Below are 25,473 nucleotides of genomic sequence, written 5' to 3'. Positions count from 1 at the left end.
GTCTGTAAATTCTTAGGAAGATGGTTTGTTTTGTGGCCATCAGCAGATTTGTCATGTCAGGGTTTTGTGGTGTTTGTTTCTTTTTTAAAGGAAAACTAAATATATCTCAATCAAGAGAGGTTTGGGGTTTTTTTTTTAACATAACTGGGTTTATACAAAGTCCACACTGTAAGGAGCCACTCTCGATAACTGAAATTACCCTTGAAAACTCTGAGAAGTTATTTAAGTGCACTTGAAATATTGAGTGTAGAAGCCAAAGTGAACAGTAATACCCAGAGAGAAGCGATGCTCCCATTGAAATTATGTCAATCAATTACTGATTCTGGAAAGCTCTACTCACAAGTGCACTCTGGAATCTCTGGGTCAGAGCATTGTTCTGTGACAATTAGGAGCTTGCAGATGATGCAGAGGGAGGAAAGTGGTTAATGTTCTTATTTTAGGTGCCCAATGTGTTGTTGGTAATGCAGAAAGAGCAAAAATCGTCCTTTGAAAATTATTTATATCCTCATACATTGCTTTTTTGAGTTATTTTGTGCATTTTGCATCAAATTCCAATTTGGCAGTGGGAGTTTATCTTGTGAAACTCCAGTGTTTGAAGGAATGGTAAAAAGCACTGCAGAGTGTTGGAAGTTGGAGGGGATGTTGTAGGATTAGAGGATTGAAAACGACCGAATTGAGTGAGGTGTCAGAGATGTCACTGCCCACTGCAGGTTGTGTTCTATGGACATAAAACTGAAGCAGTATAGTGGTGAATTGGGACCCTGAAGTTTCACCAAGGGAAAATGATAGAAAAAAAGGCAGTTATTGGAGTACAAGTGGGGAGGATTGGAGCATAGATCAGCTTATACTTCCATGTATGTGGTTGAATCCCAATGGTTTCTAAGTTTGTGCTTAATTATAATAATATTCTTAACTTCTTTGTTGTAAGGAGATAATGGGGTGAACATTTTAACCTCCAGAAGCTGACTTTGTTTTGCCACTACTGAGCTGCAAATGCAGCTGCATCTGGTGGAGCTTTGCCACCTTTACATACATGTATGTGTAGAGGTCTGGACATGTTGGGGGAACAACTGCAGACATACCAGCCTTCAAATGAACAAAGTCTTTGCAGCATTTTTATATCCCTGAAATTTATTCATCCAAGGCAGTTTTTTATGTCTTCATTCTTGGCAAACGTCTCTATCTATCTGTATCCCACAGGAATTTATCCAAATACAGGATGGACACTGAGATGACTGAATCAGCAAAACCTGATGGTGGTTTTGTTTGCCTTCCTAGCTTTGGACTGGGGATCCTTCTACTCTTATGAAAATGTTACTGGCATAATTATTGCTAATACAAATTAACCACATAGTGTTAAGTTCTCTTGAACTCTGAATGTTAGATATTGCTGCTGACATTAAGCGCTGCCATTGGTTTTTGTAGCCTGTTCCAGCTCTCTTTAGACTTTCAAGTGTTCTTTATTTGTGTCTCCCATGCCTAAAGCTCCAGTGGTTGTTGGACAACTACGAGACAGCAGAAGGTGTGAGCCTGCCCCGGAGTTCCCTGTACAACCACTACTTGAGGCACTGCCAGGAGCACAAGCTGGACCCGGTGAATGCTGCTTCCTTTGGAAAACTCATCCGGTCCGTGTTCATGGGGCTGAGGACTCGTCGCCTGGGAACCAGGTTGGTGGGGAAAAATCCTGGTTTGGTGAGAAAACTTGAATGGAGGCATCTGTCCGATGTGATGGGTGGAAAGGCCCCTTCCTGAGGAGTGTCACAGCAGTGCTATGCACCTACAAAGAAGGAAACTCAGCCTCTCTTTCTTGTGAAAAGCTTTCAGTTCTTACAAAGCTGCAAAAATGAGCAATTCCCAAGGCCAAAAGCAGATCAAAACCTCTTGGCTGTTGCTGTTAAAGTGCAGACACCAGAGAGGTGGCGTTCTTATCAGAGCTGGCCTTGAAGTCGGGCTTGTTTTCATCCAACTCTAGATGAAAAGTTTAGTTTCAATATAAAAGCAAATTCTTAAGCTTTAATCGAAGCACGAAGCGTCCCTTGAGGTCTCTGTCATTGCTTAACAATGCTTTGTACTGTAACACTTGTCGGTTCTCCCCCAGTTGTTGTTGGCTGCTTGGAACAAACCTTGCCAGATTTCACATGTGGATGTCACTGAACTTTGTGATTTGTGGTTATGAATTTCATAGGGGGTGATGGCATTCACCAGGTCAGTGTTCAGACAGCGTTGGTGACTTGTTCACAGTAAGGAGTGGTGTGGATTGTCAAAAAAAGCCTGAGAGTAAATAGCAGGACTGTGAGGTTGCTCCCATTGACTAGCTAGCACTGAGCAATTTTAATGCTGCTACTTCCAGGGGAAACTCCAAATACCATTACTATGGAATCCGGCTGAAGCCAGAGTCTCCGCTGAACCGCTTGCAGGAGGACACGCAGTACATGGCCATGAGGCAGCAGCCCATCCACCAGAAGCAAAGGTAGGTGCTCCTGGCCCTGTGGCACCCACCACTGTGTCCCAGAGCTGCTGTGGGGTCCTGCCCAAAAATGGAGCTGCCAGGTTCTGCCTGGTCTGAGCAGCAGAAGGCTCAAGGAGAAATTCTGGCTTGCCAAGCTGCATTTATCCACTGTTATGTTTGCCAGTGGCTTGAGTTCAGCCTGCTGCTACAGAGCTTACTGCAGAACACAGGTGATAGAAATAGTCAGCTTCCAAATGCTGGCTTTGGATGTGACTTCTTTTATTACACGATGTAAGTTTTTAATTAAGTGCTCTACAGCATTGTGACTTTGTAAGTGTCCCCATCAATCACAGCATGATCATGTTGCATGGGATATGTATGTGTTTGCTTGTGCTTGTGTAACAGCAGGGCATGCTCTAACCCTAGGTACAGACCAGCTCAGAAGATGGATGGCACGGCAGAAGCTGGTTCCAACAGCAGCCTGCACACGACCCCTGAGCAATCAGTTGCTGCTCAAAGTCAGCACCATCAGCAGTTCATAGGTGAGCAGACTGCTTTCATGGATATCATGTCGTGACCAGTTTCACCCCCAATTAAAATGTGAAAGATAGCAGCCAGAGACAGAGGCATCTTGTGTGTATGAGCAGTCTGCATAACTGAGTGCTGCTAATTCTTACCAACTTTCCCATCTTCTTTTCCCTAGATGTAACCCACGTCTTTCCCGAGTTCCCAGCCCCTGATCTAGGTAACGTCCTCTTACAAGAAGGGATCACCATGAACGATGTGAAAACTCTTCAGCTTCTTTACAGGAGACACTGCGAGGTGATTACTTTGAATATTTTTGATTAATAGATCAATCAAATGACACTGGACATAATTTGTGTACTGCTCTTTCATGCTGCCCTCAGGAAAAGCTGAACTGTTATAGGACATGTTTCTTTTACTAGGTATTGCAACTCAAGTGTTGCACTTGGTTATTTTTTTCATGGTGTGACCTCTTTTATGTTACACTGATTATTAAAACAATGCACTTCTTGTTTTTCCTGTAAATTATTTAGTCTGAACGTCAGCGCATGAAATTTCTGCTGACACTGTGTGACAAGATGCTAACAGAGCAGCTAATGAGATGTGTTCTTTGTTGTTAGGCAACTTTGGATGTTGTAATGAACCTTCAGTTTCATTATATTGAGAAACTGTGGCAGTCCTTCTGGAGTCCTAAAACACCATCTAGTGATGGCTCTGCTGCCCTGCCATCCAGGTACACCGTGCTGCTTTGATTACTTCTCAATGATCCTTTTCTTGTTGTATTTTGTCTTTTAAAAATGCATGAAGTGATTTCATCTTCACTAGATATTTTGAGTGCTTCGTAGGACTTGGAAATACCTACTTCTGATGAGGTACACCCGTGGCACGCCTCCTGTATCCTAATCTGAAACACAGGGAGCATTTGGGTGAATGAGAATGAGAAACAGCTTTTGAAAGCATCTCCAACGCTGAGGTTTTTGGTGACACCTCGACTAGCTCACTTATTTGGGTGCCTGTCCAAATCTACCTGCCTCATGTCTTGAGGAAGAAAATGACAAACTGAGCTGCTCTGATCCTGGCTTTGTGCTCCTGTCTGGCTCATTATTGCATATTCTTCTTCCTTTATGCACTGGTAGACTGCTGCCAAGAGACAGTATAAGGGAAATAAGTGAAAACAGAGAAAATTGAAAAGGTGATGGTTTCTCAGGGCAGCATCTGCACAGAGCTCTGCCTAAACTGGCACACCTTGGTAGGGCAGTGTGCTCCCATAGCTCTGCACAGCACAGCTATTAATGAAGATAGATAGCACTCTAGCCCCTCATTTTTAAATACGAATATAAAAACAGAGTGTTATCCAAGTGCCAAGTGTGAATGCTCAGAGAACCAGCTTTAACGCTGCCTCCCTCTTCCTGCAGTGAAGAAGAACATGAAGGGTCCCTCCCAAAAGACAAGCTGATCACTCTGTGTAAATATGAACCCATCCTCAAGTGGATGAGAAGCTGTGACCACATCCTGTACCAGGCCCTGGTAGAGATTCTCATCCCTGATGTGCTGCGACCAGTGCCCAGTGAGTATCTGCAGTGAGACCAGGAGGGCACAGGCAGTGCTGCCTCCTGCTCCAGCTCCTTGCTGTGCTGCTCCTGAGTTACCAAATATCTGTGGAGAGCTGCATTTGTGACTCACACTGTCTGGCTACCACTTGCCACAAAGATTTCCACTGTAAAAGCCAATTTAGACATTTTCATTTTGAATACAGACTAATATTTTGGGCAAGGGCAATATTCCTTCCACAGCATTGCTCTGTGTAGGCATGACCTTGTGGCCACATAGGACTGTGCTGTCCCCTCCTGCACCTCCTGGAAACATTGGGTTAACTTTCATTTGGGAGATTAGTGCTGGGATATGAAGGGTTTTCACTCTGGTTTGGCTGCTCACTTCTATCAGCCCCCCAAGGCTACAACTTAGCTACAAAATGGGCTAAGCTGTGCTGTAAAAACCTGGTCCCATTGCTCTGCTACTGTCAGTCTGCATGCTGGTGCAGATGTGTGTCTTTAAAGAGCATGTCTCAGCAATTAGAGAATGCCAAGATGGGCCACAGATACAATAAGGAAAGGAGCTGCTTGAGTGCATTTTGAGACCTAGCTGATCCAGGAGGCTAAAATGAGGAAGGCTGTGCCTTCCATAGCAGTTCTGAGCTAGAAAGGTGGTGTGTAAAGACAGTGTGGAACAGCTTTTCTAACTGTGCAGCTTTCTTTGCAGGCACACTTACGCAGGCTATTCGTAATTTTGCCAAGAGTCTGGAAGGGTGGCTGATGAATGCAATGAGTGAATTCCCCCCTCAGATTGTCCAGACAAAGGTAAGTAGAGAGACTGGAAATCATTGCTGGAATTTGGCTATGTGTACTCCTGACTAACACAGCATAAGGAATAACTCTGAACCAAAATCAGCAAGGAGCAGGACAAGATCAGCTAGTTCTTCTAACACCATGAATTCATGAATCCTGTTCCCAGCTCGAGATATGCTCAGTAGATGCTGCAAAAGTGCTTGTGTGCACATTAGGCAACGGCTTGAGTGGAACCATGCAGGTTACACCAACTAATGTGTGCTGCATTCTTGAGCTCAGCATTAAGAAGAGTCAGCCCCTGAGCCCTGCTGCCCCCTGGTCACAGTCCTCTGTGTGCTCTGCTCTGCTGCAGGTTGGAGTAGTGAGTGCCTTTGCACAGACATTGCGGAGATACACATCCCTTAACCACCTGGCTCAGGCTGCTCGTGCAGTGCTGCAGAACACTTCCCAGATAAACCAGATGCTCAGCGATCTCAATCGGGTTGACTTTGCCAATGTTCAGGTAACTTACACTGTATCTTTTCTTGGGCTATATTGTCTAGAACTGGGACTGTCTAGTGAGACCATCAGCATAGTGAATAGTGGGGAAGGTTCTCGTGAACTTCTGTAAGAAGTATTATTAAATTAATTTTGTTCTAATTGTAATATTGTGCTGTGGTCAGGAGAGATCAAAAGAAGGGTGATTCACAGCTGGTTTGGAGTCCTTGCCTACTAGAAGTGAGGTTGAATTCTTGGGCTGGAATACACCAAAATCTGAAATAGCAGTGAGTGACTTTGTGAGTGACTGTCAGCCCTTCCTCCTGAGCAGGAGCAAGCCTCGTGGGTGTGCCAGTGTGAGGAAGGCATGGTGCAGAAGCTGGAGCAGGATTTCAAGCTCACACTGCAGCAGCAGAGCTCCCTGGACCAGTGGGCCAGTTGGCTGGATAATGTTGTTACTCAAGTCCTGAAGCATCACGAGGGCAGTCCCAGCTTCCCCAAGGCAGCCAGGCAGTTCCTGTTGAAATGGTCTTTTTACAGGTATGTTTTCTTCTCATTTTGGTAATATTTCTGTATCTGGCTCAGGGCGTGTAAATGACTCCTTGAAAAGGCAAAGCCAGCTTCTTTACACTTATGCCACTCTGGCTGTCTGTTGTTCTACCTTTGTGCAGAAGAGAGTGTTGCCACCTGCATCCTTTGGGATGGAGATAGGCTGCCCTACCAACTAATTTCTAGGAGTTTTTGGATGCCCTTTGGTTTGAGGTAGAAACTAAAGCTTCAGGATCAAGAACTCGCATCAACCATGATGCAAGTGTAAAACACATCCTAACTAATTTTGTTTCTGGCCATTCTCCAGCTCCATGGTGATCCGTGACCTCACCTTGCGCAGCGCTGCCAGCTTTGGTTCCTTCCACCTGATTCGCCTGCTGTACGATGAATACATGTTTTATCTGGTAGAGCATCGTGTTGCCCAAGCAACAGGGGAGACGCCGATTGCTGTAATGGGAGAGGTGAGAATTGTTTCTTCCCTAGTAACAAGCCCAAACCAAGCAGAGTGTAAGGGAGCACTACTGGTTCACAAACAGCACCCTGCCCTGAACATGTTTTATAACCGTCTTTACTGAGGGATTTACTGACTTGTTTTGAGTGCCTGCCACAAGGATCCAGCCACCCAAGCATCTTCCCTCCTGTCCCACTAATACCTGGGCTGATGGTTTTGGGGCAGTTGAGCATCAGTTGGGCTTCAGAGCCCTGCAGGAGGAAAGGAATAAACCTACCAACTTCTCTCCATGATCTCAAAACAGAGAAAACCTTCCAGCAAAACCCAGCTGTGGGAGGCTTTCATCCTTTACGTTTTGCTTTTCCATCATTGCCCTCTTGCAATATTCCTTTTCTCCAGGAGGAGGCTGATTCTTCCCAGCAAAAGACAGTGAATCGTGTTCATCTATTCCCACTGCTCGCTTTATAACTCCCGCTATCTTCAGTTCCTTCTGCTGCCCAACTCTGTGTGACCTTTCAGAATTATGGTTATAGTTTTTCACAGTTTCAGACCCTATCATAGATGGAGACAACACATCTCCAGAACCAAAGTTGTCACCAGCTCACTGGTTACACTTGTCACTGTGGCCTTGAAAGCCTGTGGTTGGTTTTGCTTTCTGCTTTTTACCACTGGCACTGCTGGTGCTTGGGGTTTCATCCAACTGCTTGTTAGAATTTATCGGAGACAGATGCTGGTTTGCAGGTGTGATGCTTTGGCTCTCCATGATCCTCACTCACCTCGAGCCTCCTTTCTCTTTCAGTTCGGCGACCTCACATCCATGTCCCCAACACTTCTGGACAAAGGTATGGAAGCTCTGTGGGGCTGGGGTTGAATCACTGCAGGTGGGAGTACCTTGTGCTGGCCTTTCCGTTTCACTTTGTTGGATTAAAAGACCTTTTGTCCCCAGGGACCACCCTGATGCTGAGCCTTTCCCTTTGCAGACCACATCAGTGACCTGGGCAGTGAAGTGGACACGGATTCCAGGAGTGTGGGGGAACCTCTCGTGAAGCGAGAGCGCAGCGACACCGGGCACTCACTGCAGGAGATCTGACCTGGGGCTGTGGCTGTTCTCCAGCTGGATGGAGACATCTGGAGCCAGGTTTGGCAGCCTCAAGCCTGAATCTCTCCACGTCTGTGCTACTAGTGCCTCTTAGTTTCTCTCTCTGTTTACTGCTGTTCAAGGAAGGGCTGCGGGTGGTGAGCCCAGATGGGGGGGGGGCAGGAGGGAGCTCTGCCTGCCCCCTGCTCTCTGCCAGCAGCTGAGGGTGAAGGACAAAGTCTGCTAGAGAGAGGTTGAAGCATCCTTGGACTGACTGTGCCTGGCAGGAGAGGTTATGCCCCACTGAACAAGGGGGCAAATGAGGCTTTCAGGGAAGATAATTTGGATTTCTTCCCCACTTCTCAGACTTCACTGTGATACGAACTTGAACCAATCAGTGCCCAAGAGGAACGAAAAATGCCTGACCCTTCTTCTACAGCCTTTCACAATGCACTGTCCTGGCTTTGCCAAATCATTTGTGCTGGGTGTGTGGTCCCGTGCATCTCTTGAACATGTCTGGGGCTGTGCTCCGAGCCGGTCCCCCCGAGTGGCACACATACACACCCTGGGACTTGGGATGAGCTCTCCCTGCTGCACCCATATCCTGCCAGCTGTGTGTTCCATCTGCGAGCGATCCTGGGACGCTGTCAAACCAACCCAAGATACCAAAGGACTCCGAGGATGCAACAGCTGGACACAGCTGGCTCTGACGCCCATGTCTGTGGGATGGGATGTTCCCATCCTCTCCAGGGTACCCACACAGAGGACATGATCTCACACCCTGGATTCCCAGCAGGTTCTGTAGAATTCTTGCTTGATGTCCTGCTAAAATACCACCGTGGCCCCATACATGGGCCTGTACCCAGAGCATGGGGGAAGGTGTGCGGCCGCAGTGCCTTAGGGCAGGCTGGCAGGCCTGCTTCTGCGGTGCTCTACTCCTGCCCCAACCCTGGCCCTGCAGCAGGGATGGGTTCCCCATGTCAGGCTCAGCACTGCGGGGACATCTCCCTGCTGTGCCATCACTGTGGGCTGAGCCAAGGCAGCCTCTGCGTGGCTGCAGGCAGCGGGGGGTCCGTTGTCAAGCCAACAGCAAAAAGCAAACCCCAAGGCAAATCTTTCTGTGAATAAAGGCTGTGTCATAAATAGCTTTTATTAGAATTATTTCTAATGATGTTTTATATGGTATGTTTGACGTGAGCTTTTCCAGGGGCCTCGTGTACATTTGCATATCAGAGTATATTCTATCCAAATCTAATATTTACTCGTTTCAGAGTGTGGTACTGAGGTAGCTGTGACACTTTAAAAGATATGGAAAGTAAAAAGAAAGTGTGTACAATGTACATCTTTCCCTCTTACTGTTCCGTGCTGGTGTCTGTCAGGGTGATGTCTGTCTGTAAACGTCTCGTATCACGGTAGCAAGAGACAAATGAGAAGGCTGGATTTACCTGTAAATAATGGCAATGATTACTGCCTGGGTCAGTGTCTGCCCCTCACGTCCTGCTAATAAGAGATGATGGTCAAAAAACAACCGAGCAACCAAGTCTTAAATTCCCCTGCTCCCACAGAGTGTGATGCAAACTTCAGCCGCTGCGTTGGCTCTATGGACCAGACCCAACCACCTCCTGCTCCCCGCGGCCAACTGAGATGCTCTGGAGCTGTGCAGCACCATAAGAGGAGTTTGGATCATCCCCTCAAATCCGTATGCACAAAATTCCCAGCTAAACCCGAATAGCAATAAACGTATATCGAATGCTCAGGCCTGCACAATAGTCGTTGTGGTCCCATTTCTTCTTTAATCACTGAGAGGAGATGGCAGACGGCTGCAGCAGCTTTGCAGGGCTGGGGGGGGATGTAAATCCACCCTGTGGCTGATCCAGTGCTGTGCAATGAGAGAAATGTTGGCTGAGTGTCTGCAGGAAAGTGGTTTCACTATGAAAGAACAGCTGGTTCGTGCAGAAAATGCATCCACCGGCCTCTCTCTCTGCATCCTTCCCATTCCCTTCACTCCCACCCACCATCCCTCTGCCCACAACCACCAGGGAGGCAGGGAACCCATTGAGTGGGACATCCCGGAGGTGGTTTGGCATTGCTGCTCCCTGTAACTCATGGCAGAGGGGCAGGTTGGGGCTGGGCAGTGGGGCACATTGACTCTGGCTTCTCTGGGAGCATCAGCTGAACCCCACGGGCTGAAAGTCATCTTTTGTCCCAGCATAAGATGGGCAGCCCCCATTGAGGGCTCAAACCATAGGGATATTTCATCCCCAACCTCCTTCCCTGTCCCTTACTGAGGCCATGGACCATCCTGCCCCTTTGTGGGGTGCTGCCTGCCCTGAGCTTTTCCCCCTTTTTAAGGCTCTTTTCTCCCATCAGGATGGGGGCACACAGGAACCAGGGCTTTGCTGCCACTCTGACAGCACAAGGAGATGAACGCTGCCTGGGAACAAAGCTTCCTGATGTGGTTGTCACTGCCCCTGTGCAAGGCAGGGAAACTGAGGCAGAGCTGCCTCTGTCAGCAACATCCTGCAGCCTATTCCAGCCCAGCACCTGCAGCCAGGGCTCAGCTGGGGCTGCTTAACCCACTGATGGGCTCCAGCTGGAGCTGGTGGGGCTGGTGGGGCAGGGCTCAGCACTGGGCCCCTTCTGAGCTCTTATAAACCAGCAGCCTAAGAGCCCTCAGAGCTTTTTCTCCCTTTTCTTTTCCCCCCCTGACTTTTAGGAGCCTCAGTTTGGAGGTGGGAGGGTTGGGCTTTGCTCCCTGCAGCTCTTGGATGTAGTGCCAGGATTTCCCACACTTCCCATTGTTGCTTTCCTTATGCAGGTAAGGGCACAGCCTCTGCCATCCCATCCCTGGGCTGGGGCTGTTGCTGGGGGCTGGGCTGGGGGCTGCAGCAGCCTGGAGCCCCCCATCACAGCCCTTGTCCCTTATGGTGTCCCAGCTGAAGGATCATGGCATCGCGTAGCTCCGTGGTGGCCCTGGGGCTCAGCTCCCAGCCCAGCTGCAGCACCGCGCTGTCTGCACAAAGGAATTCCTTCCCTGGACTGCATCTCCCATCACAAAGCTGCTTGCTCAGCCAGGACAGCTTCTTCAAGAGCTCCAACGGGTACGTGGCTGTGTGGGTGTACATGGGGCTGACACTGCTCTTGTCTTGTGCCCATCTCTGAGCCCTTTGCCCTATAGCCTGGGTCACACCACTGGGCCTGGGCTCATGGCATCCCTGCTCCCCCTCAACCCCATTGCTATTGGGGCTGGGCAGCCCTGAGTATCCAACTCATGTCTGTGTCCCTGCTGCTCTCCCAGGAGTTTCTGTGATACAAGCAATGCTGTGGGCTCAGAACCCTTCAACTGCAGCTGCTCCATCCCTGACCCGCAGCTGATCTACAGGATTGTGGCCCAGGTGGAATTCTACCTCTCCGATGAGAACCTGGCCAAGGACGCCTTCCTCCTGAAACATGTCCAGAAGAACAAGCTGGGCTTTGTCAGCATCAAACTGCTGACGTCCTTCAAGAAGGTGGGAGGCTTCGGTGCCTGCTGGGCGAGAGGGGGCTTCTATTGGGGGTGGTGAAGCAGGGAAGGGAGGGTTGTGTGGGGAGATGTGGGTCAGAGACTCGATGGTTTGAGTTGGAAGAGGCTCTTAAAGTCCATCTCCCATACAGTGAGCAGGGACACCCACAGCTCTGCCGGGTGCTCAGTGCCCCATCCCCTGACCTTGAATGGGATGGGCACCCACCCACCCCCCTCTCTGCTCTTCCATCCCTTGGCCCACTCTTGTGCCCCCCTCCCTGCAGGTGAAATACCTGACCCGTGACTGGCGCCTCACTCTTTACGCCCTGCGCTTCTCCAAGCTGCTGGAGGTCAACCAGGAGGGCACCAAAGTGCGACGTCGCGTCCCCATCCCTGACTCCATCCTCAACATCCCCCCCACCAAACTGCTGCTGGCCTGGGACCCGCTGCCCCTGGAGCCGGGTGACGCATCGCTGCCTCTGCAGAAGAACTTCATTGAGACCATCACGCAGATGTTCAGCCCCTTTGGAGCCATCGCCTCCATCCGCATCCTGCGGCCGGGCCGAAAGCTGCCGTCGGATGTGAGGAAATACACAGCGCAATTCCCGGAGCTGCTGAGCCACCACTGTGCGTTGGTGGAGTATGAGAGCCTGGAGAGCGCGCGCAGGGCATGCGAGGAGCTGGGCCAGCCCTGTGCCCACAGCATCTGCGTGGTGCAGCTGTCAGGGAAGGGATCCAAGCAGAGGAGCAGGGCTGAGGGAATGGAGCTGGCGGAGATGCTGGGATGGAAGCAGAGAGCTGAAGCCTTCCCTTATGGCAATGGGGATTCACTGTTCTGCAGCTCCATGGAGTCAGACGTGGCCTCATCTCAGCTCCTCTCAGCGCCCACTTGGCCCCATGGCCACAGCTTCCAGCCTGGCTGCTTCAGCAGCCCCTTCACAGGGTCTCTCCTGTCCAGCACAGCCTTCCCTCCGCTCACTGCAGAGCTGGGGTTCAGCCCCAAGAGCCCCGATTCGTGCTGGGGGAGCATGTGGGCCCCGTGGCACAGCAGCATCCCCCACAGCCCCCCTATGGATGCCACGTCCCCTCCCAGAACCTCCCTGGCTGTGAAGCCCAAGTCCTGCATGCTGCGCCCGCCCCATGGGCCCGATGGCACCAAAGGCTTCTACAACAGCATTGGGAGAGGGAAGCTTGTCCTCGAGCACTGAGGCTCCTTTATCTTTGGGTTATGGGATTTATTTTTTTTTTTTTTAATTATTATTATTTAATTTCCCCTTTTTTCTTGAGCAGAACATCTCTTTGTTGTGGCCCACAGAGGCACTGCCGCTGTGTGTGGTTCTGATTTGGAGTGAGGATGCTCAGGGCAACATTCAAAGCTTTCCAATGCCTGAGCTGTCCTCACTGCCCATATTGGGGTCTGTGCTCAGCTGACGGTCACTGGTTCTGCCCCATCACTCCCACACACCCTGGGGATGATGATGGTGATGCCAAGAGCTCGAGCGTGGCAGAATGGTGGCACCATGGCCTGAAGGTGCTGTGCTGGCTGCATTGGTGTGAAGTGGAAGAGCTCAGATGTGGAATGCTCAATAAAGAGAGGTGAAGTTTCCAGGCATTTTCTGGCTGTGAAAGTGAGGTTATTTTTTCCCTCTGGTGTATTGGCTTTAAGGTGGGCAAATGAGGAGGGGAGTTGGGGGTGCTGTCCCAACAGCAGCTCTTTCCCTTAGTCTTCTTTGGGTTATTTTATGTTGTTTTGCTGTAGCAGGGAGGACAAGCCTCTGGAATGGGCCTTTAGGGTGGGTGCTTTAAGGGCTTTGATCAAATGTTGTCATTGATGTCCATACCCCCACACCCCCCTTTGGAAGTGACCCCATCTGCCTTTGGGATGAAGGCACTGCACCCCCCTCTGCCCTTGACCTGGGTTTCACTGCAGGGCTGGGGATGTGACTGTGTGTGGGGCTGTGTTTGTCCCAGCTCCCACCCGGATTGTTCCAACCCCCCCCACCAAGACATGGAGCGGTTCTGAACAAACAACATTTAATAGATAACAAGAGAAAAGTTGTCTACCACCACCCTTATCCCTTCCCCCCTCCCGATCCCCATACAAGGGCTCTAACCCTGCTCTCCCACCCCACTGCTGCAGGTGGGCACTCTCTATTTGCAGCTTTTTCTCAGCAAGAAGCTGTTCTGTCGCTTCTTCCCCCTCTTTTCCAGCTTGACTTTGGGCTGCAATGCATCGCCCTGCGGTGGTGACAGCAGCAGAGCTGGCAGTGTCAGATCCTGGTGTATCTCCTGGGGGTTCATCCGGACGCTGTCGAGCTGCTCCACGCTCAGCATCATGCTGGAGGCTTCGGGGATGCTGTAGTCAGAGGAGAGCATCTCTTCGGGCAATGAGAGCGAGCTCATGTCGTGACAGGAGATGATATCATCCAGGTCAGCGAGATCCCCGAGGTCTTTGAGCACAGGGACGCTGCTGGGGCTGTCTTGTGTCACCCCCTCTGTCTCGGGGGAGCAGTTGAAGAGCCTCACAGCCTCCTCCAGCAGCACCTCGTCGGGCAGCTCTATGTCTAAGCTCTCCAGGTTGGCCCCCATCTCCTGGGGGTTGGGGACTGCAGCGGTGCCCATTGGGATGTCACTATTGAGGGGGATGATGCCACCTATGGGCGCCCCTGTGCTGCCACTGGGAGGTGGCTCCGAGATCCTCATCTGCTGGATCTGCCCCTCCAGCTGCTGGAAGTTGGGGACCGTGGGCAGCAGTGGGGTCACAGCCGTGCCCTGCTGCTTATAGGGCACAAATTGCTGCGGTGGGGCCGGGACGGTCACCCATTGCTGCGGAGCCCCGGGGGCAGCGTTGGGCAGCGACGGGGAGCCCACGGGGTTGGCAGGAGGGGGCACGGTGGTGGTCGCCCACTCGAAGTGAAAGACGCGGGGGTCGAAGAAGCAGCCGCACGGAGCCATCCACAGCCCTGCGGGGTACAGGGAAGTTGTGGGGGCTCCTTGGGACCCACATCGAGCTCACGCTGCGGGTAGGGGGGGTGTCTAACCTGGAGGGGGACCCCGGGGTGCGCCGGGTGCCATCAGTGTCCCCATAGCCGGGGGTGCGAGGAGGGGCTGCTCCATCGCAGAGGGCTGGCAGGGTTTGGCTGAGCCTGGAAGAGATGAGACGATGCCATCAGTCCCATCCCAGACCGACAGGAGGAGCCCGGGGTGGAAGGGACGGGACGGCCGCGTCCTCGTGGAGCGTTTGGGGTTGGTGCTCACCTGCGAGGCTGAAGAGCTCGGGGAGGATGAGAGGGGGAGGCGCTGGGGGGCCCTGGGGGCCGCGAGGGGGGCGCCAGGCGGCAGCCAACTCCATGCGCTGCTGGCGGACAGCGGGGCCAACCGACTCTGTGTTTGGGGTCTCCAACCAGGGGGTTGCCAGGGCTCCCAGCGTTCCATCCCCACCCTCATCACCCTCCTCGGGGCTTAAGGGCAGAGAAAGGGTTAACGGGGGGCTGCTGTGACCCCACAGCTGTGGGGCTTTATGAGGTGGTGATGGGGCACAGCCAGCGGCTCTTTGGCTCCATTGCAGCCCAGGGGCCGTTTAGTTGCAATCAGTGCTGGAACATCCCGTTTAGCCACCATAAGGATGTGTGCAAACCACACAGCTCAGCCCTGCCAGGGCTCCTTGGTGCTGGAGTGATGCTGGGCAGCATGTGAGCATTGCTCAGCTGCACCAAAAGCCCCTCTGCTGCTGGAGGAGCTCATTCAGCTGCTCTTTGAGCAGGGAAGGAACGCCCAGCGCTGCGGTGTGGCTCTACCCAACCTCAGCTGCTGTGCTCATTAATGCCTTTAGGGATATTTTGGGGGGATGAAGCTGATTCAGCTGAGCTGAGTCAGGGGTGTGAGCTGCCCGCACTCAGCTGCCCGCACTCAGCTGCCTGCACTGCCGTGTTCAAGTGGCACAGACACAGAAAAAGCCCTCGAGGCAGCCAGGGGAAAGTCACTCCGTGGTGTCACCAGACCTGCTTCCATTCACCCTTTGCTTTGAGCAGAGCTCGTGATGGAAAAGCAGCTGCTTTGGAGATACCCCCCCCCCCCCCTTCCAGCACAGCCCATAAGGGGCTGTGTGACATCCAGGAGATGACAACAGCCTGTGTGTGCCCCTATAAAGGGATGGGACTCTGTACAACCTCATATGGGAGGAGACTGAGGGTGGCTTGGCTCCCCAGGACCCCCAGGCATTGGGTCTGTACACCCCTCACCCCCCAATAGGTTTTGCCCCTAACCCTGGACACCCTGTAGGTACAGAGGGCCACAATGCGAACAGCACACAGGGCTGAGTGGTCATGGCAGGCAACGATGCTCATCAAGGGAAGAAAGCAACCAGGCTTCTAAAAACATAAAGGTTTATTTCATTTCTGTGTGCAGCTGAGCAACGTGTGCCGTCCTGCTGCCTCCCCTGCGCTCCATGCTCCTATCTGTAGGAATTTGCCTTGTGCTTAGGCAGGAAGGTGAAGTTGGTGGGTACAGGTCCCAGGAGCAGCTCACTGAAAGGAAACAGGAGAGGTTTGTGTTCAGTACCAAATCACTGCCGCCCCCACCTGCTGCACAGCAATGGGGCTCCACTCAGATGTACCCAAAGCTTTCAGAAGTGTTGCTGCACCCAATTGACTCCAGTGCTGAGCTTGAACCCTGAGCCACAGCAGTGGGAACACAGACTCTGGGTCTTGGCACAGCCCTCATTGCTGGGGAGTCACTGAGGGTCAATGCCAAAATGGGATTCTAACTTTGGTGACCTGAATACCAGCTTTACTGCTGGCACCCACGTATCTGAAATCAGCCCAAGGCTCTGGGAGCTCCTCCCAACCTCTCGCTGTGCTTGTGCAGAGCCAAAACCCTGTTAGTGCCAAAGAGCATTAAGGTTGGATCCTAAAGTGATGTAAGGCAGCGCTATCGCGACTTATCCTCGCTTAAGACTTCAACTATTTCACACTTGGGAACCCACGCTGGATTTTCAGGGTGATTTTTACAGTCAAGGATGGTTCATGTATCCATAAGACATGGCAGCAGAGCATCCCAGCAGGGCACAGTGCTGCATAATGACAAGCTGTGATGGTGAGAGCAGAGCACATCTGGGAGACCCCCTCCACTGGTTACAATGAGCTTTACATGCCTTACAATGAATAAACCTGATCAGGCTGGAAACTGCATTTTGATGGCTATGAATCTCTGCAAAGAGCAGCGGTTGCAGAGCGTTGCCCAGCCTCACGTGGGCAGGTTCTGCTTGACAAGACAGCAATTAAAACTCCTGATTAAAACTTGATGTACTCATTAACTTGCTTTTAGGCAGCTGTTCCCAGCACTACCAGAACGGATAAGGATTAGCAAAAAGCAGAGAGAAGCTCGTAGCTGTGCTCTATTTTTGTTCATCTCCGTTTCCATGACACGAGGCACAGCAGCTGGCTGTGCTGTGTGAGCTCTCATTTCAGCTGGCTCGGAATTGAAGCAGCTTCCCAGCCCTTTCCTGCAGGCCTGGGGCTGTGGGGAGCAGCACTTGTCTGCATTCTGCTGCACAAAGTCAGAATGAGATCTGAGGGATGGGGGGGGTCACGCTCAGTTCTCTCCAGCTGGGGATGCTGCCCCTCTGCTGAGCAGAGCTGTGTGCAAAGTGCTGACAGCCCCAGCCGCCCCATTGCTGAGCTCTCTCCTCTCAGTTCCTGGCTGTCCCAGGATGAACAGTGTCATGAGAGAGGTCAGCTACCCGAGGTCTGCAGTGGGCTGTGTGACCTCCTGAGGCAGAGGGAGGGAATGGGAGCTCTTCTATGGCGACTCCAAGCTCGGTTAAGACCCCCAAGCGAAGCGCTGCTCCACCCCGTGCTTTGTTACCTGATTTTAACCCAATCATCCACATTTTGGCTGGCCATCAGTGTCTCCAGATAGTCCCTCCCTATGTAGTAAGGCGGCCGCTCATTGATCTTCTGAGGTAGGTGCTCCAATAACCCAACTGGAATGTACCTGCAGCGAAACACAAACGCTACGGGCACTGCGTGCTGCTGTTCAAATGAGCTGGGCCTGTTGTGGGAACAGCCCTGCAAACGGGGCACAATTACCTGCACAGGAATGAGAGCCATTCCAGCAGAAACTTCCTGGTTTTCTCCACTCCCTGAGTATCCGACCCCCAGTGTTCCAGGCCGTAGTTGGTGAAGTCTCTGAGGATATCGAATCTCTCACTGGAGGAGATATCCCAGTGTCTCTGCTCCTTGATTTCAGTGAAAAGCCACGGTTTGATGAGTGCCCCCCTGCAGGCAAATCAAATGTGCACCGTTACTCCTGGGCCTTCAGATGCTTCAGAGGGGTCTGAAATGCTTTCCAGCCCTTATTTGCCAGCCTGGTGCTACTTGAAAAGCTTTCAGCCCCTCTAAGTTCCCACAGATGCATGCTGTCCCAAGTTGCAAAGTGTAATCTCACTCAAAGGAAGCTCTTCTCATGTTTAGGATTAGTTTAGGTTATTGTTATCTCTTTTCTTCTCTTTACCCCCAGCACCAACAGGCTCAGAAGCAAAAGGGGAAATGCAACCACTTGCCTTGCAATCATAATGCCTGAAACTCCGGTCTGCATGGCTTGATTAGCATCTTCATAAGACAAAATATCACCGTTTCCTGTGCAGAAGGGAGGAGAGAAGCCAGAGGTCAAAGAGATGCAGCAGGGCAAGTCAGAATGAGCTAATCCAGGCATGGGATAAAATTCAAAAGGAACACAGGGTCACATTTAAGATCCTCAGGAATGTTTCTGATTAACGTTCCCATCACGAGGAGGAGGAGAGGTTCTCCTCTCCCTCCTTCTGCACTCTCAGCCCATACCCTGAGGGCTGAGCTGGGATTCTCTGTGCCATCCTGCCTACAGGAGAAAGCACCTGCTGAAACCAAGGTGTGATGCCCATCCCCTCCCCATCCTGCTCTGCTCCATGTTCCTTGTACCAGGCTGCAAGCAAAGCAAGCAGGCAGAACTGAGCTGCACAAGACTGGCTTTGTGGAGCAGTGCCAGGGCTGGATGTATTTGGGAGCTGTATTTCCTATCTTTTTGTTTGTTTGTTTAACACTTTTCAAATCAGAATGGTGCCCGCACCTACCAAAAAGAGGCATGGGGTTTGCTATTTTAGCACATTCTGCTATGTAGTCCCAGTCAGCAACTCTTGTGTATCGCTGTTCTCTGGACCGGCCGTGCAGCTGCAGAAAGAATTCACTGTGAGACCCCCCTGAGCAGCACAAAGGAGGCAGAACAGCTCAGCAGCACTGCAGGGGTTTGCTCTGAGAAGGCAAAGTCACCAGGCTGGGGTAAGGGATCCTAATGGGTGCACAGCTGCTAACAAAGCAGGCTGCAGAGGTGGTTTGCAATGCTGAGAAAGGGCTGGATGCTTTTCTGAGCAATGTTCGGGCTATTTGCAAGGCAGAGCAGGAAGTGACTGTAGGCAGTGAAAGGGAATATTCACTGTGGGCAGGAACTACTCATCCCCATGCAAATGATGAGCCAGCCCTGATATAATGAAGCTCATCTGAATGAGGCCTCTGTTCCAAAGCCACCTCCTTTTGTAGTGGATACAAGCTCCAGGAGCAGTGAGGACAACGTTCTAAATATAAAAGCATCACAATTTGTCTCTCTTATTAGGAGAAAGCAATAGAAGACAATACACAGACAGCCAAAGGTGCTTGAAAGAGCTACTCAGCTCTGGGTAGGGGTTAAAGTCACATTGCACTCCGAGCTGACATGCAAGCAGAGCTCCCCAGACAGACTATTTCAAGCCCCAGCACATGTCCCAGTACCGTGACCATGGATGCTCCCCACTCCCGGATCTTGGGGATTATTTTATGGGCCACATTCATCTTTTCTTGCACCCCTGTCCGTATCTTCACAGTCAGTGGGACGTCCAGCACCTGCAGAGAGGGCAGAGTGAGGCTGGGCTGGGGCAGCACTCAGTTCCACCAGCTCCTCTCCTGCTGCCAGCCCGTGGTTGGACTCACTGAGTTCATCCCTCGGACAATCTGTTCAAACTTGTTAGACCGAGTCATCAGAGCGCAGCCTCCGCCCTGGGGAAAGAAAGGTGGCACAATCAGGACTTTCCTCTTCCTTGCATAGAGAAGAGCAGCCCTCTACTCAAAGGAACACAGCTGAAGTTCAAAAGCTTTCCAAGCTTGGTGTGTTCTTTGTCGAAACATTCCCTTTCTCCTTTTTCCCTCCCCACTTCTGCCTGCTGCTGAAGTCTACTGTCCATAAATGACCTGATAACTCCAGATCAAACTGATAGCAGGTGGCAGCAGATGGCAAACATCAAACATCTATGGACAGAAACAAGGCACGCTGCAGAACATCTTACCTTCTTGTAGACCAGGTCGATAGGACAGCCAACATTGATGTCTACAAAGTCCACGTCAATTGTTTGGTTCAGGAGCTCTGCACATTTGGTCATTGTGTCTGGAAACGCTCCCTCCAGCTACCAAAGGGCGACAGTTTGCATGAGTTCAAGCAGCAGCTTTTTTACCTCTATCTGTCTGCTTGTCAAGATGATGGCACTCACCTGCACCCCAAAAATGTCCTCGGTGTGATGCCGTTTGAGGAGAGCCCACTCAGAGGACTGGCCTTGAAGCAGGTTAGTGCACACAGCCATCTCTCCACAGGTGACATCTGCCCCAAAGCGTTTGCATATCCTTCTGAAAGGGAGGTTGCCACACTGCAAGACAGCAGAGATATTGTTTGTGGGGAGATGAGCTCTGCTCCCAGTGTGGTAATGGCAAATTTTGACCAAAGGACAGAATTATCTACTTACTGTGGTCAGTGGGGCCAAGTAGAGCTTGCCTTGGATTTCCAACTGGAAAACAACCAGGGATGGAGGAGCATGTTAGCAGAGCTGAACCGGCAGTGGTAAAACATGAGGAGATTCCAGTTAGCGACTTTATCACCTGTCTTGAGAAAACTCAGTGGGAAACCCAGGAAATCACTGTTTTTTGTTGAAGAACCTTAACAGCTCCCTGACACCTCATCATTTGGGTAACAGAACCAGGAATTTTAACTGCTCCATTTGTTTTCACTGCTCAGCTTGCAGAAAACTCCAACAGTTAAAGCTGTAGCAGGAGGTAAGACTGGCTAAAGGATAAGAGGTCAGGAGGAGGAAGCAATGCTCAGCCTCCCCTCAGGAGAGCACTGCACAGCATAGGCAGATCAACCAGCCCCAGCCTCACCTCTCCTTGCGCATCATTTCTACCCGCATTGACAGCTCAGCCCCTCATTTCCCTCGTGCAAAGGGCTGAAGCTTCTCTTAGCTCTCAGCCCTTCAATAACACCACTGGGTTCCAACATCTCACCCGCCTGCATCCTTCCCCTCTCATGACAGTAATGTGGTCCCCAGGCAGCTCAGTCCCCTCCCTCCCTGTCACCCAGCTAAGAGGTCACTTCTGTCTTCCCATAGGACAGAGACAGCAGCCCTTGACCAAGCTCTCACTGCTCACCTTCTTCTTCTCACATGACCTCAGCTTTACAATGTCTTCATCTGTCACTGGGCCTGCTGTTTTGGTGGGGCATCCCCCCTCACTTTCTGTGGGGTGAGGACTCTGCACAGGAGCTGATTTGGGATCTCCTCCCTCTGGTAGCACAGGACATTCTGAGGTGTCTCCCAGGCCATCCTCAGGCATTGTGCAGTTGGACATATCCTCACCCTCTGCAGAGTGCCCCGGAGCTTTGCCTCCCCTCCTATCATTGTGGTGGGGCTTGGCCAGGCTGCGGAGGTACTCATCAGCTTTCTTAAAGATAAATTTCTTCTTGCGTAGCTGGTGCTGGAGGTCTTTGGAGAGGTTGTTCCTCACCAGCGATTTCCCTTCCCACTGCTTGACCAGCTCCGTGTTGACCAAGTTCTGGTAGCCATCCCCAAGGTGGGCCTTGGCAAAGCGGCACGTGACGCCATAAGGACACTTGCCAAAGGTTTCAAAGAGCACACAGCTCTGCCCCAGGTCGGATGGTTTTGCTGCCATGTACTCCCCGACGTCATGAAGGAAGCGGCACCGTGGGCCAAAGTAGCACTTCTCCGCACAGCCCTTCAAACAAGAAAGAAGAGATTAAAACCTCTACCCTCTGCTTCCAGTTGTGGGCATATCTGTACAACCAAGGTGAGCCTGAAGAGGAGACAAAACCACACTGGACACTGAACACCTGAGGGGCTATTTTAGCCCCATGGACTCAGGAAAGCTGATGCTTTGCTTGTCTTGTCCAGCCTCACCCTGCTACATGCTCCCTAAGCAGCCAACAGAGGCAGTTCTGTCAGCACAGCCCTCTATGTGCCCTCTGCTCCCTCATTCTGAGAGTTCACCTGGTGCATCTTTACCTTTGATCACTCTGGGATGTACTTTCCTAAGCTAAAACATAAAGAAACCCACCAAGAGCAAAGCAAGGCATCGTACCCCACATCGTACCTGTGTGACTGATGGACACAACCGGCTCTTCTCATAATGGTTGGGCTTCATGCAGGGTCTGCTCTTGTTCTGTCCTCGGGCTCGTTTGCGCCCCACAGGCTCCTTCTCTCCATTCTCAGGCTCCTTCTCCCCATTCTCAGGCTCCTTCTCCCCATTCTCAGGCTCCTTCTCCCCATCCTCGGGCTCCTTCTCCCCATCCTCGGGCTTCCCTGGGCTTTCTCCATCCTGGTCCTGCTCCAACCTCCCTCTCTTGGCAGGGGGCTCGCTCTGCTCATTACTGTCCTCCTTCTCCTCCTCCTTATCACCTCCCTGGTCTCCGAGCTCCCCGTTGGCCCTCAGGTAGGCATGGAACTGCTCCTTGGAGGTGACAAACCTGCAAAGCAACCACGAGGCTGTGAAGAACTGCACTGCCAGCACCACAGAGTGCTCCCACCCTCACTCCCATCCTCATCCCCACCCCAATGCCAGCACCACAGGGCTCTGGAGTGACCCCATCCCCATTCACCATCCCAATCCCCATTCACCATCCCAATCCCCAACTCCGTCCCCATCCCAATTCACCATCCCAATCCCCATCTCCATCCCCATTCACCACCCCCATCCCCACCCCCAACTCCACCCCCATCCCCATTCACCAGCCCAATCTCCATCCCCCCCCCATCCCCATCCAGCAGTACCTCAGGTCTAGGCCCTGCAATCCCGTGTAGGCCGCAGCCCCTTAGCGAGCAGCAGCAGCCCCCACCCTCTCCCCCAGCCGCCCCCCAGGCCCAGTCCATCCCCCAGCCGTCCCATGGTCAGCTCTGCTGTGTGTCCGGTGCCGGTATGACCCGTTAAGGCCTCGATCCCTCGCACTCACCGCTCCCGAACCGGGGCCACTCCAGCCGCCACCGCCGCCATTGCTGCCGCACGCGGCGATGACGTCACTCACGCGACGGGGGGGCGGGGCGGCTATAAAAGGGCGGGCGGGGGGCGGGCTGAGGCAGAGCGGGGGGTGTGCGGATCGGGGACTGTATGGGGCTGCATTGAGGAGCCCCTATATGACCCCATAGTGCTCCTATATGACCCCATAGTGCCCCTATATGCCCCTATATGCCCCCATATGCCCCTATATGCTCCTATATGCTCCTCTATGCTCCTATGTGCCCCTCTATGCTCCTATATGCCCCTATGTGCCCCTATGTGCCCCTATGTGCCCCTATGTGCCCCTATATGCCCCTATATGCCCCTATGTGCCCCTATATGCCCCTATATGCCCCTATATGCTCCTATGTGCCCCTCTATGCCCCTCTATGCCCCTATATGCTCCTATGTGCCCCTCTATGCCTCAGGGCTGTGCTGGAGGTGGCCCAGCTGCTGCTCCTGTGGCTGTATTTGCTCTATAAGTTGTATTTGGGGCTGTAAAATAAACCACTGTGTGCAGTTCTTTGCGTGTATGCTCCCTCTGCATCCTGTACAGCTGATGGATGTTGCAGTCTCCTTCCTGATCTGTGTCCCCGTGTGCCACGAGCATTGATTGCACAGTGGGGCTTAAACAAGAAATAGCTGGTGGTAGAAGGGCTTTGTGCCTCCTGGGGTGGTGAAACCTTCCATTCCATCTCAGGCTCATATCCCTTCCTTACAGCTGCACTGCTGCCTGTGCATCTCTATTTGATGCTTGATCCTGGCTGCTGAGGAGGCTGGATGAACGGAGACAGACCCATCTCTTTCTTTCCTCTTTCTTTCCTCTCCTCTGGGATGAGTTTTCTGCCTTCAGTTGAAGTGCAGCTTCCAATGAAACAGAAAGAGGCAGGAGGTGCCCTGCTGTTTGCCATTAGGGGCTGCTAGAAGCTGGTGATGAGCAGCCGCTCCTGCAGTGCTGGGGAATTCCTGTGCTGTGTGTTTATGGGCACGGCAGGGTGGTGTGTGTGTGTGTGTATGTGTGTGGGATGGAGGTAGGGCTGCACTCAGGGCATTCATTTCAATGCCCTCCTCCCTTCTGCCACCTTCATGTGGTTCTCTCTGGGTGCTCCATCACACAAATGCCTTCAGGGAGGAGCTGGGGAGCCTGGCAGGGGGTTTCTGCTCCTGCCGAGGGTGGGCAGGTTGTGTGATAGAGACAAGCTGCTGCGAGAAGAGCTTTTGGCTGATTGGATATTAATTAGTTTTGGAGAGAAGTACGAGGAATGTTAGAATGCTATTTTAAGCTTCAGCTTGGCTGAGGGAAGGAAGGAAGGAAACGAGGCCATGGGGATTAATGAAGTGATTTCACTGATGTTTTTGTGGGGCAGTTAGCCTGAAGTCAGAGCGCTTTTGACTCGCGGTACTTGGCTGAGGTCAGGCTTTCACATCTAATCTCCTCTCAGGGCACTGGTGCGGTGGGTTTATATGAGGCTCAGCCTCAGGCAAACCTTCTGGTGGTGAGAGAGGAGCACGAAGCTCCCAGCACTGGGCTCTGCAGGTGTTGCATGCTGTGCAGTAGCACAGTCACTTGTCTGGAACACAGTGGGGACTTGGCTGCAGGTAGGGGTTACTGGAGGGTCTGCTCAGGGCAGGGATGTGCTTCTCCTGCTGGCTGCTTTGCTGTAACCTGCTTGAGCTGAGGCTGACGGCGGAGCAAGGAAAGGGGTGGCTTGAAAGCTTGAGCTGGGCTGCTTCTGTGGGTGAGCAAGTGCTTTGAGTTTGAGAGCCAGGCTTAGCATCCGTCAGCAGCACTAAAGCAGCTTTGGAGAAAGCCAGTATCCAACAGCATGCTGCAAAAGGCCAAGTGGGGGGTGGGTTGGGTGGGGGGAAAGGAAAGGTTGATTACAGGAAAGTGTGATACATTTACAGGAGTAACCGAGTCAGAAAAAGTTCAGCTCCTTGGACGTCCAAGTAAAACAAGATGCATGCATTAACCAAAATACACCTAACATGGGCTGCTGCACAAAAGTCGGATGTGTTGAGCCCCTGGTTCTGGCTACTACACCCAGGCGTGAGCTGAAAAATGAGGCTCTGCAGCAGCCCTGAGAGGTCACCTCTGCAGCTGCAATGGGTGAGAGTGGGGATAGAGATTTGGACCGGTCACATTTGTTTGGATGCCTTTCATAGCAGCACTGTAATATTCTGACAGCCCGCGCTGGTTAATCGTGTACATGGGCAAATGTCATGGAAGGCAGGTGTGAGATTTGCTGCTTGTGTACGAGCTGAGCAGCCAGAGCTGGAATTGAGCCACTGGGTCCTATCTGTCTTTTGGTTGAGGCAATGCCCATTCCTCATGTCTGTTGCCTCCTCTTTTATCCGGCCTTGTTTTCAAAGCTCTGTGCAGTACAGCTCCCAGCCTTCTGCAAAGGAGACTATTCCCACTGCTCATAAATCTACTGTCAGGAAGCTGTTTCCAAGATTAAAGCTTAAACGTTTCCTCTCTCTGGTTTCATCCCCATCTCCCGTTCTTCCCAATCACCAGATCTCACTCTCCTCCCAGTGCTGGGTGCTTCCCAAGGATGGATATGGGGATTTCAGTGCCCTTTGGGGGCCCCCAAAGAGATCTGCATGGGATGCTGTGGAAATGGGGTGCTCTCCCCAAGTGGTTGTGATTGGCACAGCCAAGCTTTGGGCAGACAGCAACCTAATGGCATTTGGAAAAGGTTCTCTTGTCGTAGTTTCCCCTCGGCTGCTTTACGAGCTGCTCAGAGAGCTGACTTAG

The 25,473-nt window shown here is 51.9% G+C and overlaps 4 protein-coding genes across 14 annotated transcripts in view; 2 read left to right on the top strand and 2 right to left on the bottom strand.

Annotated features, from left to right (window-relative positions):
- Window positions 1-9,641, top strand: part of RFX2 (regulatory factor X2) — a 40,920-nt gene extending 31,279 nt beyond the window's left edge. For 8 of the 10 annotated variants that reach the window (XM_015886647.2, XM_015886648.2, XM_015886643.2 and 5 more), the window contains 12 exons: window positions 1,486-1,667; window positions 2,351-2,470; window positions 2,876-2,991; window positions 3,153-3,271; window positions 3,595-3,707; window positions 4,390-4,541; window positions 5,234-5,331; window positions 5,672-5,821; window positions 6,128-6,336; window positions 6,653-6,806; window positions 7,596-7,638; window positions 7,777-7,967. In XM_015886647.2, the coding sequence (XP_015742133.1) occupies window positions 1,486-1,667; window positions 2,351-2,470; window positions 2,876-2,991; window positions 3,153-3,271; window positions 3,595-3,707; window positions 4,390-4,541; window positions 5,234-5,331; window positions 5,672-5,821; window positions 6,128-6,336; window positions 6,653-6,806; window positions 7,596-7,638; window positions 7,777-7,886 (1,566 nt within the window). In that variant the 3' untranslated portion in view covers window positions 7,887-7,967. Of the gene's footprint in view, window positions 1-1,485; window positions 1,668-2,350; window positions 2,471-2,875; window positions 2,992-3,152; window positions 3,272-3,594; window positions 3,708-4,389; window positions 4,542-5,233; window positions 5,332-5,671; window positions 5,822-6,127; window positions 6,337-6,652; window positions 6,807-7,595; window positions 7,639-7,776 lie in introns of all 10 variants that reach the window. The other 2 variants (XM_032440972.1, XM_032440971.1) reach the window with 2 other exon arrangements.
- Window positions 9,642-9,741: 100 nt separating this feature from the next.
- Window positions 9,742-13,323, top strand: LOC107325603 (la-related protein 6-like). The gene is made up of 4 exons (XM_015886655.2): window positions 9,742-10,692; window positions 10,811-10,975; window positions 11,173-11,383; window positions 11,661-13,323. Exons 2-4 carry the CDS (start codon window positions 10,821-10,823, stop codon window positions 12,582-12,584), a joined length of 1,290 nt encoding a protein of 429 aa, XP_015742141.1. The 5' UTR covers window positions 9,742-10,692; window positions 10,811-10,820; the 3' UTR covers window positions 12,585-13,323.
- Window positions 13,324-13,393: 70 nt separating this feature from the next.
- PRR22 (proline rich 22) lies at window positions 13,394-15,647 on the bottom strand. The gene is made up of 3 exons (XM_015886656.2): window positions 14,635-15,647; window positions 14,418-14,522; window positions 13,394-14,339 (listed from the first exon to the last, which is right to left on the bottom strand). The coding sequence occupies exons 1-3, from the start codon at window positions 14,726-14,728 to the stop codon at window positions 13,528-13,530; spliced, it is 1,011 nt and encodes a 336-aa protein (XP_015742142.1). The 5' UTR covers window positions 14,729-15,647; the 3' UTR covers window positions 13,394-13,527.
- A 97-nt stretch (window positions 15,648-15,744) lies between these two features.
- Window positions 15,745-22,736, bottom strand: DUS3L (dihydrouridine synthase 3 like). Of its 2 annotated transcripts, none has more exons than XR_001559717.2 (13): window positions 22,669-22,736; window positions 21,813-22,185; window positions 20,856-21,437; window positions 20,177-20,218; window positions 19,928-20,080; window positions 19,727-19,843; window positions 19,374-19,439; window positions 19,176-19,286; window positions 18,485-18,581; window positions 17,939-18,014; window positions 17,466-17,654; window positions 17,242-17,389; window positions 15,745-15,902 (listed from the first exon to the last, which is right to left on the bottom strand). XR_001559717.2 is itself a non-coding variant. In XM_015886654.2 (13 exons), exons 1-13 carry the CDS (start codon window positions 22,707-22,709, stop codon window positions 15,830-15,832), a joined length of 2,049 nt encoding a protein of 682 aa, XP_015742140.1. In that variant the 5' UTR covers window positions 22,710-22,736; the 3' UTR covers window positions 15,745-15,829. The 2 variants fall into 2 exon arrangements, 1 of the variants encoding a protein (XP_015742140.1); XM_015886654.2 differs by having other exon boundaries at window positions 17,242-17,370.
- Between the last annotated feature and the right edge of the window lie 2,737 nt (window positions 22,737-25,473).

The sequence above is a fragment of the Coturnix japonica genome, chromosome 28 (genome assembly GCF_001577835.2).
Source record: "Coturnix japonica isolate 7356 chromosome 28, Coturnix japonica 2.1, whole genome shotgun sequence".
Classification (NCBI taxonomy): domain Eukaryota; kingdom Metazoa; phylum Chordata; class Aves; order Galliformes; family Phasianidae; genus Coturnix; species Coturnix japonica.
This window is presented reverse-complemented; position numbering and strand designations above follow the sequence as displayed.